This window comes from Cariama cristata, unplaced genomic scaffold (genome assembly GCF_000690535.1).
Source record: "Cariama cristata isolate BGI_N322 unplaced genomic scaffold, ASM69053v1 scaffold7010, whole genome shotgun sequence".
Classification (NCBI taxonomy): domain Eukaryota; kingdom Metazoa; phylum Chordata; class Aves; order Cariamiformes; family Cariamidae; genus Cariama; species Cariama cristata.
Genome location: NW_009596340.1, coordinates 66,051 through 78,560, shown reverse-complemented (window position 1 = coordinate 78,560; position 12,510 = coordinate 66,051). Strand labels below are relative to the sequence as shown.

The following is a 12,510-nucleotide window of genomic DNA, read 5'->3' as shown; positions in this document are numbered from 1 at the left end:
ACGTGCAGCAGGTAGCAGGCCATCTTGCTGTAGAGATCTGCGTGTAGCTTTGTGGGGGCACACGTGTCTTAGAGCCTTTCCTAGCTAAGCCTCCAAGTCAAAGCTTAACTAAAGATCCTTAAGCCCAACCTTGGCATTTGTAGTGAGGGAGGTTTCTGATGGCTTACTGCCTTTCTGAAGGTTTGTTTGTTTTTTTTTTTAAAAAAAGAAATGTTCAAATATTCTTTTAAGTGTTGCAGGAGGCAGCCTGTTACTGCTGTGCTCACTCGCTGATGGACTGGGTTTGACTGGGATCAAGTTAATTTCTTTGCAAGAGCCCATATGATGCTGTGCGTTAGGTCTGACCAAAACAGTGTTGGCAATGCACCGGTGTTTTAGCTATTGCTGGGCAGTGCCTGCACAGAGTCAAAACTGTCTCTGTTTCTCGCTCTGTCCCCTGCAAGTAGACTCAGGGTGTGCAGAGGTTTGGGAGCGGACACAGCCAGGGCACCCGACCTGGACTGGTCAAAGAGATATTCTACACCGTTGTAATGTCACGGTTAGCAGTAAAATTGGGAGGGTGTGTTTTTTTTCCAAACTAGCAGTTGCTGAGAACAATCCTGGGAGCAAGGAGCTAGAAAATCTTCTGGAGCTTTGAGCTTGGTGGGTGCTGTTGGAGTTGGTGATGAATGTTTCAATTGAAGTCTGCGGTAAACTCTTAAGCCTCACTTTGTTTGGAGGAAAAAATGCGGATTTTTAGCCTGCACTTAATATCCTCGTGTTCCCTTGCAAAAGCTTTGTGAGGCAGAAAATATTGATAAAGACTTTCCTGGTCCTAAAAATCTAACCCCTGTTAGCTGCATTGCTGTGCATTTGTAGGCCTTTTAGTTCCCTTTATAAGAATATGGTTGTGTGCCACATCTTTGGGTCCTGTCCTGCCGTGGTTGGATTTGTGGACACTAATGCACTTGCTAATAGAGGTTATTGTTAATAACTAGTAGACTTGTGAGGCAGTTTGAGTTTATACCCACAAAAAAGGCTGGTGGCTTCAGTGTGACAGCAGATAAATAGAAGTTCACTGTGAAATCACACTTCAGAGGCAACTGCTTGCATTTGGAGTACTGCAGAATTTCTGAAATCTCTGAAAATGAGGTGTTATTGGAAACTTCAAAAACACGAAAGACCTTTCCCTTTGTTCTGAGATCAGTTGTATCTATGCAGATAGCTCCCTGCAACCTTTACCAGCTGACAATTCTGACATGAATCCTTCTGTATCGTTTTCAGGAAGGGAAAAAAACTATTGAAGAAGGTAAACCTTCATATTTTCTTAGTCCTGAAATTACTGTTTCCAAATAGCTCCTAAAACTGAAACTTCAGAGATTCAGGAGTACCCTTGTGAAAAATCAAGAGCACAATCTTATTTTTCTCATGTGTATTAAAAAAAAAGTATTAGCGCTAGCAGGGTAGGGGTGACCTTGCTTCTGTGGTAGGTAAGGCATATAGCAGCTGGAAGACAGTCCTTGTCAAAGTTCACACACTTGCGGCCACAGTGAAGATTCAGCTTTGCAGTGAGAAGCATTCTGTGTGGCAAGAAGAATCAGCATCCCAGGAATAATATGTTCTCGGTCATGTTTTTGATTATTTTTTTTTTAGGGACAAAAACTATTGAAATGGGAAGAAGCTGAAGTGAGCAAAAAACTGAGGTCAGGGCGTGGATGAGAATATTGAGCAATTATAGTTAGTTTTTTTTCTGGATAACGTAAAAGAAAGGATAAGACTTGAGGAGCACGGTGTTTCACGAAGGTAGCTATGGATGTTGGGTAGAAAAAGTAAGAGAAAATTTGGATGGGGGAGTTATTTGCTTGTTTTCTCCACTTACTTCTCTGAGCATGTCTTGAGGTGGTCAGAATAAAGCAGTTTGTTTCCTCCCTAGATTTTTTTTTGTAGTAAAACCCATTGGTAGAGATTTTATTTTAATCTTTTAAATCAGGGTTTAAAGTCGATCTAAAGCTCTTATTGCTCAAGTAAAGAGTCTGCCAAGCTCAGCAATCTTGTGTCATCACTGCACTGATACAGTTCTTAATTTGGTTGGACAAATCTGGACTAGAGGAAGGATTATTGTTTTGAAGTCAAAGTGCAAGATGTTACCATTTTCATTGTTAGATGTTAGCTATAGAGATTGGTACTCTTTCCACTTCAAAGAATGAAGTTGGTGTTTTTCCTTCGGTTCAGATTCAGTTTACCTTTGGAATGAAATAGTTGAAATTTGGAAATAGGGGTTGGCAGGAGGGATTTGGCTTTGGCTTGTAAGGTCATTGTTTACACAAGTGTATTCTATTGATAGATAGCAATGTTTACCTGTTAGCTGGCTTTCATCTACAGATTATTTGCTGTGTGATTTGGGAGCTTAATTTTTTTAATGACCTTATAGTTTAATGGCTTTTGATTTGCTCGTAGCAGACGTACACAACTTAGAAATGACTTTTGTTTCTGAAGTGTGTTTTTAAAATGACCAGTTGGGGTTTCATGTTGTAATTAACATTGGTTGTAGTGGCTAAAGGAGTAATAAGTACTGAAATGATCTTTGTTAGGGTGTTTCAAACTGCTTTTAAGTGAGGATAAAACTGGGGATAAAAAGTTAACTATATGTTTGTTTAAATTTTTTTTTTTAAAAGCCCTGGATATTAAAAGAGGTGGGGGTAGAAAGGAAGAAACTTAAAAACATAACCGAAATTGTTTCAATTCCTCTGTGATTGTGGATAGTGTTTTGCATTTATGTATCAGTTTTGTGTATCGGTTTTATTCAGAGTCAGCAGATTGCCGAAGTGGGAGAAGATGGTGAAGATGGGAGACTGCTGACAGCCCAGCTTTGTGCCGTGTCCTTTGCCAGTGCAGAAGTGAAATGCTCCAGAGCTAGCCTGCGTGAATTTTTTCAGTTGTAGGTGCCGTACGTGGGCTGAGTCCTCCCTGCAAGCTGTGGTCTGAACTGAGTCAGGTTGGAGCCTGCGTTGCTCCTTGTGTCCATCTCTTGCTTAAAGAAACAACCTGCGAGGAAGGAGTTTGGGGAGAAGTCAGCTAACTGGACCTACTGGGGTTTGGTGGTTTTGTCCCCATAAATGATATGAATAAGAACGCTGTCACCTTCTGCTGCCCGCCACTCCCTCGGCTCTTCTAGCGTAAGCACTCACCAGATCGCTGTGAAACAAGCTTAGAAATTGTAATCTGTTTGTATTGGCTTAGTTGCAAAGATTACGGAAAGGGGTCTCATTATTGAAACTTTTTTTTTCTAAATCCTGCCATGCTCTGCAATATATTAGGGCCTGGTCTCTCCTGGACATTATTACAGGCTGTGCTGCAGTCAGGTTTAAATCATTCATTTGCTGCTGATTCCCAGGGGATGCCAGGGCATTCCTTATAAATTAAGAAGCTGTTGTTCTGTCCTGGTTGGGAGGCTGATATTGTTGTTAACGAGCTGTTGGGAGAGCTGTCTTCTGATACAGTAATAAGAGCGTGCAAAACTAATTTGGATACAGATTTCTTTTTTCCCCGCCACGTATTCTGAACTCTATTGTTAGCAACTCTATTATTAGTCCTGTCATCAGCCTTAGCAGTGAGTTTCCAAAGCTTTGCTCTGGAGTAGAGAAGTAATTGCTTTTGCATAGCTAGTGGGAAGTATGGTGGAGGTTCAGCTTTTAAAATAAATAGTGGATATTTGAACTAATTTACCATACACCTTTCTTCCTCTTTACATCACTGAATGATTATCTTGGAGTTATGTTACAGCATTTTGGTAGGAAGAAGCAGTTTCTAAATACAATTTTGAGAACTCTTCTAGATGTCTGCGGTGTAGTTTTCTGTAGTGTTTTTCGAGAATTGAAACAGTTTTCTGTCAACAGGTGGATTTTTTCTTTATGTGAAAAGTAGGTTTCCTATGCTCTCAGCTGCAATTTCTGGCTTGCCAACTTTACCTCTTTGTAAGACATCAAAAATGGTTAAAGAACATTTAAGCTGGCTTGAAGTTTTAAATATGGTGACGTCAGGTCAACCATATTTTTTAAGTCTTTATCAGCAAATTAGTCTTTAAGAAATATGAATGCTTCAAGGAAAATGATCATGCAGTCATATCTCTAAGCCATCATTTCTTACCATAAAAACATAACACTGGTAATGTGGACCTTTATAGTCAAAACTGCCTTGTAGTAGCACTTTGTTATTGCTTTTTAAGTGGTAATAGATGGGATTTAGTGTTTGCTGTGATTGCAGGGAATAATTATAGTGGATTTAATGTATAGTAAAGAATAGAAGCATTTTTCATTTATTATTCTATCATTCACTTTATTACTGGCATCTGCTTGCTTCTTGTCAATGATCGACAATGTGTCATCAGGATTTTGGTCCTGACCTCATAGCTTTATCCTTGCCTTCTGGAAGAGGCCTCAGAAAAATGATGTTTGGAGCTGTAACAATCCACTCCTTCCCAAGTTGCTTCAAGGTACTACCGCCACCTCATGCACTTCAGGTGCATCCTCCTGACGCTAATTCAGGTTTCTGTCAGATCTTGTCAGTTGTGTGATAACCTCAGGCTTGTGTTAAGCAATTACCCAGTGGACCAGCAACGATCTGTTTTCTGGTGGAGCCAGGCTGTAAATGAAGCTCAAATATGGGATTGATAAGTTTGGGGATGCTGAAGGAATGATTTGCTGAGCTGGTGTTACCTGTTTGAATGGGTCTGGGTGCTGAGCTGTAAGTTTATCTTTCTGCTCGGGCTGCATGCATGCGTGGGTAGGTCCTGATGACCGGTAAAATCGTGAACCATTGGACTTCTGTCAGTACAGCTACTTCAAGTGTGTTTGAGTTTTCCAGCCTGAAACATGCCTCGGTTTCTGTGATGTGAACCACACACAGCAACACCAAGAGGCAATTGCCACAGTTGCTCCTCAACCTGTATCAGTTAGGTTGCCACTGAGCCTTTTTGGAAAAACAAAACAGGCTTCCTATGTAGCATAATTTTTGTTTGCAACAAAAGGGGATTAAATTTAGACTTGCTTCTGTTTCCTCCTCATTCTACCTTAGATGTGGGGTTGTACCTTCTTTGCTTCCTTTCAACCTGAATGGCAGGTTGAGGAAGAGTGTCTTGGATCAGGTAAGAATTAGGAAATAAGGTGCTTCTCAGCTGACTTACTCCCTGCCATCCTCTACTCACTGAGGCTGAAAGTACCAGGAACTTTAGAGCTGGCCCCCGTGTGTCTGCCCAGTGCATATGGCGGGGCCATGACCTCCAGAAATGTGACTGGGAGATGATATGCTAGCTCTAAACATTTGCATAATTAATACAGCTTTAGCAGTGAAGTCTTTTTGATGGGCAACTTGTTTAATAATCAATATTTTGATTATTTAATTGATTTGGGGGGTGTGTTCATTGATTTTTTTGGATGTTCTGACCAGACCACCTCTTATTGTGATTTTTGTCTTCTAATTCCAGGTAATTGAAGACATTGAGTACCTGAAGTTTGACAAGGGGCCATGGCTGGAGCAGGATGATGTTTCTTTCCATCATTTGAGACTTTAGTAAGTATGATGTCTTCCAGTAACTGAACATGACTTAGCATTGGATCTCAGGGAAAATGGTTAAAGCCTTGAGTTTTTAAAAATATGTTTATATTTGCACTCTGACTTGACTTTTTTTTGTCAGAAGTCAGCAGTGACTGAAATCAGGCTTTTGTAATAGTGATGCTTGGCACTAATACGGTGGGGCATTTTGCTGCTGCTGCTAATTGATTAGATGAGAGACTCCAGACGAGTAGATCCCATTCCATTAATGAAGCACAAGAACTCTCCAGGCATTTTGTAAGTGCTGTGATCTGTGACCTTTAGGAAGGTATTTTTGTGAGTACTTCCATTCCTGGGCAATCGCAAAAAAGCATTTCCTTTTAAAACAGAGCATTTATGCAGTTGGTGTGGTGGTTTCTCTGCTGCCCTGGCAGCATGACATCCTTTAACAAAACTTGTTGACAGAGCAGCCTTGTAGCAAGTTTTATATGTGGTGCTGTTTAGATTGGCTGTGTTTAGAGTGTTTTTTCTAAAACGAGACTCATTTCTTATGCTGTCTGCTTTTAAATATCTTTCCAGCAGTCAAGAAGCTGGCTGAACAGAGTGTAAGGGGGAAAAGGAATCAAACAAACTTGGGTGACTGCTCCATAAGTCCTTTTTTCTTCCTTTCCCCTGACTCCCAGTAAATAATCCTAAATAGAAACTTGAATCCTAATTCACGGAATGAAGTATTGTAGTTCTGTTGTTCATTCTCTGTAACAACAAGGGGGATTGTAAAGTACAGCAGTGTAAGGGTGCTTTTTTTGTTGTGTGTTTTTTTTTGTTGTTAAAGATCCTTGGCTGTCTAGTTGGATGTGAAGAGATCAAACTAAGATAGTGGAAAGTGCTCTGCTGGAATAGAATCAAATCTGATTATTATAATTCTTTGCAAGTACTCCCTGATTGTCTGTCCTCCAGTTGAGCTGTGGAGTGCTACTCGTGGGGCTGCATATGTCCCCAGAGCAATGCTGAAAAGAGGTAGCCCTCCAAAAGCCAAAATACGTTGAACCAAACCATGGATGTGTGTGTAAAGAAATGATGTCAGGCCTGCACTTTTAGCCGTGTGTTACAGATGAAGCATCAGGAGTGCCACTCTGAAGTCAGGTTGATGAACAAAATGTTCTCTGGATAACCCTGTATAAAGAATATATCTACATTTGTAACACTGTTAATAGAGAGAACCTTGCACTGAAATGAGACAGGCATCCCATTTTGCTAGAACTTCATCTTTAGACTGAATGTGCAGGTACCAAGTGCAGCATCGTTACTACATTTTTGAAACAAAGTTCAAGAACGATATTCTCTCTGTATTTCTGGTTATCTCGCAGGTTAATAGAAACACGGGGATTTTTAAAATTGAATATCTGCCTCTGAATTTCTGTCTTTGTTGTGACAGGCATTAGAGTAGTAAATTAAACTTTTTTGCAGGCTTTTGATATTCTTTGCCTTGCTATTACTTCAAATGCTTCCTAAAATTAGAGATAATGTTCTTTTTCTATGGTCCTTCTGTCAAGGGGTGAAGACAGATGGGAGAGCAGTGTTGGGTGGCATCTAAGAGAAACAAGTCATGATTCGAGTGCCCTTTAAGTTACATAAGAGGATATTTCTTTGTGTAGTAATTGAAGGATAGCATCTGGTGACTTAGACCCTGCAAAACTACCAAAGTCAGATTTCCTTTGAAAGAGAAAATACAGTTAAGTTGCTTGTTTTCCTATAGCTTCACACCAGTACAGGTATTAAGAAAGGATTATTAATTGCAGAGTGTAGGAGGGAGTTAAAGGAAAGCATACAATTAAAGAGCAGTGTGTTAAGATATTGTATGAAAATTCTACTTTGCAGCTGCAGAAGGGAATAAATCACATTGTTAAAGACTCAATTTTTCATTGAACCCTGGGGAGGGCGAGAGGGTCTCCTGTACGAGGCTCTTGTCATTGTAGATAATACGAAATTATTTCTTCTGTTGGCAGTGTGTGGCTGTTTTAAGATCTTGCAGTGCAACAAACTGCTAATTTAAATGTTCTTATGGTTTGAGTTTTGCTGTTTCCCCTTGCATATAGAATATATTGCATTGCCAGAATAGCATTGTCAAGATAGCATTCATATTCAGACATCTGATGAATGCGCTCGGTGTTCGCTTTGAATCTTTGTTTGGTGCTGGGGTATTAGCGCATTGACCAAATGTGTAACAACAGATCCTGTGCCAATTTTGTGCTGGTGCCTTGCTGAGCTGAATGAGGAAATCGTGGGCAATATGTTGGGCAGCCTGGGAAGAGCACCCTTATAACTTTATAAAATGTGTAGGTTTGGACATAATCTTTTCTCACGTTAACTCCAGAAGTGCAGGACAGGCATAAGTCTCCTGTCACAGCTTGCACAAACTTCACTCATGAAAACATGTCAGACCCAGTGCCAGACAGAGGACAAATGCGGAAGGAGCGAACAAACGCTGCAGGGAGTCTTGCTTGTGTGTCTTCAGTGTTGGATTTGCATCCTGGAGCACCAAATGCCAAACTCAGGTGCTAGTTTGTGAACCTTAAAGCTGATGCTTTCCTCAGTTTTTCCAATGCCTGAGCAGAAAAGAGCTTGTGGTAGCCAGCCTTCTGCAGACTTACAGGTGTCCCATGCCTACATTAATTTTTCCTTTTGGAAAGAGGATTTTTTAGCATGTTCCTGGTGGGCTACCTGTTTCATATGTGGGCACATGCTGCCATCTCGTGGGTATTTCTGGAAGGCTGTAGCAGGTATTTGTCAAGTTTTTTCCATCTCCAATTTCTTCCTTTCGCTGACCTCCTGGCATTTTGCACATCCCACTCGTTCTGACTTGGGCTATTTTCGATCTGATGCTGTCGGAGGGGCAGCATGCTCTGATCGGGTGCCGCAGCGGGAGGCAAGGTGTTGCGGTCATAATCCCATTTCGGTGCCAGCTTGGCTGTTGGTAGTTTTACGTCTTCCACCTTCAGCTTGTACCGGCATGCCTGGGGGAAGGGGATGGATGGGCAGAGGTGAGGATAACTTTTACATTGCACATATATAGGATCTAATGCACAGAAACCCCAGCAGGGCCTCTGACTACTTTGGTAATGCAAACAAGTAAGATAATCAAACCAGTGAGCCGCACCCATATAAAATCAGTTGCATAATAATACCTTTTATCTTCCTGCCTTGCACTTGGGTTCTCTCTCTCTTGCCCTAATAGAGAGTAGTGGTTGTGGGACCGAGGCATGTCTTGGTAAAAGGTTAAAAATACATATATTTCTGTATGTAAGCTGAAGGGATCTCCCAGAGGATGCTCTTCACATCTTTCCTTCCTCTACAAGTGCTGAGTCCAACAGAGACTGTTCTGCTGGCTTTTTGAAATGTCTCAAGGAGTTCCTCTGCTGCCACTGCACACTCAAGCATGTTTTTATCTGTGCCCATCCCAGCAAAATCGTGTGTCTGTTTACATGCATTGCAAAATAATGTTTTGGAATGAAGAGCTGTGGTTTGTATAATGTTGCCTGTTACTTTACCAGCTGGTGGGGGGAGCTTAATGCATTTGACTTGTTTCATCAGATGAGTTCACAGCTAAATCTGTTATATCCCCACAGCTCCTTCAGAATTTGCTAGAGCAGAACTTACTTTGTATGGACAAAACTTCAGCTTTTTTCAGCCACCACTGATTCCATCTAAGAGAAGATAGGTTTTGGCACTTGTTGTAGCTTGATGAAAAGGGGATCTGTTTCCATTTGGAAACAATCTAGCCATGACATAGTTTGCTGCTCTCATCTGTTCCATTTTGTTCATTAATAACTATTAGTGTGCCACAAACCCTGTGCAGTAAATCCTCCAGTGTTGTATTTGGCAGGACATCAGACATACATTTTGAGGGACCTTGTATGTGCAGTAACTAGTAATTTCTGAGTTCTCTTAACATTTGTTTAACTTCTTGGAGCTATTGCTAACCCCATCGCTTGGCTTCTGTTTCCTTTCTGTACCTTTTGCTCTGGATAAATGAAATGTTGCAACAAGGAACCATGGGAGTGACTGAGAGAGAGGGACCCTTCAACTCTGTTTGACAGGATAATCGAGCATGCTTGACGAAGGCAAGAAGTATCCACGTTTGAATGTCTATCTTGTGTGATTTCAAATAGCAGAACTAGAAGTGCTTGCAGGAGGTGCATTGGACTTGTTTTTGAAACTTTTTGTCATGGAGGCTCCAAAAATCTCATAAACCATTCATTGTAAAACTTCTGGCACTATTAAAAACAGCTTCCTTTAGCACCTTACTTTTCTCTTGCTCCAACTGAAACAGTTCTTTGCAATTTCCTCTTTGCTGTGGCTTTTTATATATTTGAAGAGCTGTTGTTGCACCTTCTCTTGCAGACCTGCTTTTCTTGGAAAGCTCTTTTTTGTTTCTTGGTGTTCATGGTGAGTGTTTGTTGCTCACCAAGGGAGTGGCCATGGTTCACCTTGGGCATGGCACGCTTGTTCTACCTAACCAAACAGTGGAGTTACAAACTCAGAGAATGGTCTGGTTGGAAGAAACCTTAAAGTTCATCCAGTTCCAACCCCCCTGCCATGGGCAGGGACACCTTCCACCAGACCAGGTGCCCCCCCCCACCCGGGCCGGGAACGCTGGCAGGAAGGGGCCAGCCACAACTTCTCTGGACAACCTCTTCCAGTGCCTCACCACCCTCACTGTGAAGAATTTCTTCCTAATTTCTAATCTAAATATTCCCTCTTCCTGTTTAAAACCATTGCCCCATGTCCTATCACGCCCTGCCCTTGTAAAACATCCCTCCCCAGCTTTCTTGTCGGCCCCTTTAGGTACTGGAAGGCTGCTCTAAGGTCGGCCTGGAACCTTCTCTTCTCCAGGCTGAACAGCCCCAACTCTCTCAGCCTGTCCTCACAGGAGAGGTGCTCCAACCCTCATATCACCTTTGTGTCCTCCTCTGGACTCGCTCCAACAGGTCCATGTCCTTCTTGTGCTGAGGACCCTAGAGCTGAAGGCAGTACTGCAGGGGGGGTCTCACCAGAGCGGAGCAGAGGGGCAGAATCCCCTCCCTTGACCTGCTGGCCACGCTGCTTTGGATGCAGCCCAGGACACGGTTGGCTTTCTGGGCTGCAAGCACACATTGCTGGGTCATGCTGGGCTTCTCATCAACCAACACCCCCAAGACCTTCTCCTCAGGGCTGCTCTTGATCCACTCATTGCCCAGCCTGTGCTTGGGATTGCCCTGACCCATGCGCAGGCCCTTGCACTTGGCCTTGTTGAACTTCATGAGGTTCGCATGGTCCCACTTCTCCAGCCTGTCCACATCCGTGTGGATGGCATCCCTTCCCTCCAGCGTGTCGACCGCACCACACAGCTTGGTGTTGTCGGCAAACATGCTGAGGGTGCTCTCCATCCCACTGTCCATGTCGCCAACAGAGGTGTTAAACAGCACTGGTCCCAATCTCGACCCCCTAGTCCCTTTGGCAGAAGGAGGTCTGTGCATCATTGCCCTACCTTTAAGTTCTGGAGAAAACGGGCAAGGAAGAAATGACAGGCAAGGAAAGACACATGGGTGACACGCAACCCACAGCTGTCCTACGTGCCTGCTGAATGAACGCAGGAGCAGAGGAGGTCAGTACGGTAAGAGCTGGATGCAGGAACCATCTCTCCCACCCAGCTCTATGTGCCTGTGGTGTGAGTCAGGAGCGTTTCTCCTTTCCCCTGCTGTCGCAAGCATGGGCAAAATTGTGAGTGTATCACACGCTCGCCGGCTCACTTGCACATGTTGTGCCCTACCCACTGGAGACAGGGAAGCCGACCGCAGCAGGGGTTGAGGAGTCCTGGCCAAGGTAACGAGGGTGTGAATAGCAGAGGAATGAATGCCACCCACTCGCTCAGATTCAAACCTGAAACACAATAGCCAGGCGGTGAGAAGCTGGTTTCAAGGTGTGCAAAGCAATCTTCTGTTTTCCAGTGGGATCCAGCTGCTATTTCTCAAGTTACTTTCATGTATAAGCGCAAAATTTAACTTGATCTGCTTTTGTGCTGTTCGCTCTAAGCCTCTTAGACCAGTGAATGCTTTTAGGTAGGAAATGTGGTTTCCTAGTACTGTGTATTGTCACTTCGGTTTTTGTGACTGTGCCAACATCAGTTGTTGAGAAATTGTGGCTCAGGCTATGCAAACCAGGTTTTTCGGTTGACTGGTTTATTTTATTTTTTTTTTCCAGTCTACTTACTTTCCCCTACCTTGCATCTTTAGCAAGTGTGTTCATAAGACTTTCTAAGGTTCATTGTGGTAGGCGGTCTTGGGACTTTGTTTTATACAGAGGTGCGGGGGGAGAAAGCTAAGGTCCTGGGAACAGAAGCTCTAGGAAGTATATCCAGCTGATGTAAGAGCAGCACTGTAACTTCAGGACAGCTTGTAATATTTGTGTGTCATCAGGTTTCCGCAGGTTCCCTGTAAAATTTCTGTATCCTTGCTGTAAGCTGCCTGTAAGGGAAACAGGACTTCTTCCTCTGAAGAGGCGCAGGAATGTGTCAATCCCAATTCCTCAGTACCTGCTCGTGCGTTTTGTACTGCACATCAGTGTGAAGTCGATGTGCAATAGGTGCTTTTGGAGAAGGGGTGAGCTACCAATTGCTGTAACGTACTTAGGAGAGCAATTCCTGTGTAGCAATGGGAAGAGCTAATAGCGTTACGGATGGTTGCAAAGACGGTGAGGTAAAATCAAATGTTCCTACAGTATTGGGCCTGTGCGGTCTCTTACGTGCTCTCAGTTAAGTTTGAAATGTCACATAATCTTATGGGTAGGTAAAGCACACTCTGGGAAGGTATGCTACTACATGATGAGAGCTACTTCAAGAAAATACGTTTAAGTGCCAGAAAATAATAAATAGTGATAATTTTGTGCTAGGGGAGAGAGAGAAAACTAAGAAAATATAAAAGGTGCCTTTAAATACTTCCTGCT

At 42.8% G+C, this 12,510-nt stretch overlaps 1 protein-coding gene across 1 annotated transcript in view; it reads left to right on the top strand.

Annotated features, from left to right (window-relative positions):
* The window catches only part of NDUFA10 (NADH dehydrogenase (ubiquinone) 1 alpha subcomplex, 10, 42kDa), a 43,130-nt gene that overhangs the window by 13,856 nt on the left and 16,764 nt on the right, over positions 1 to 12,510 (top strand). Inside the window, exon 7 of the mRNA XM_009705620.1 lies at positions 5,462 to 5,547. Coding sequence (XP_009703922.1) covers positions 5,462 to 5,547 — 86 coding nt within the window. The remainder of the gene's footprint in view (positions 1 to 5,461; positions 5,548 to 12,510) is intronic.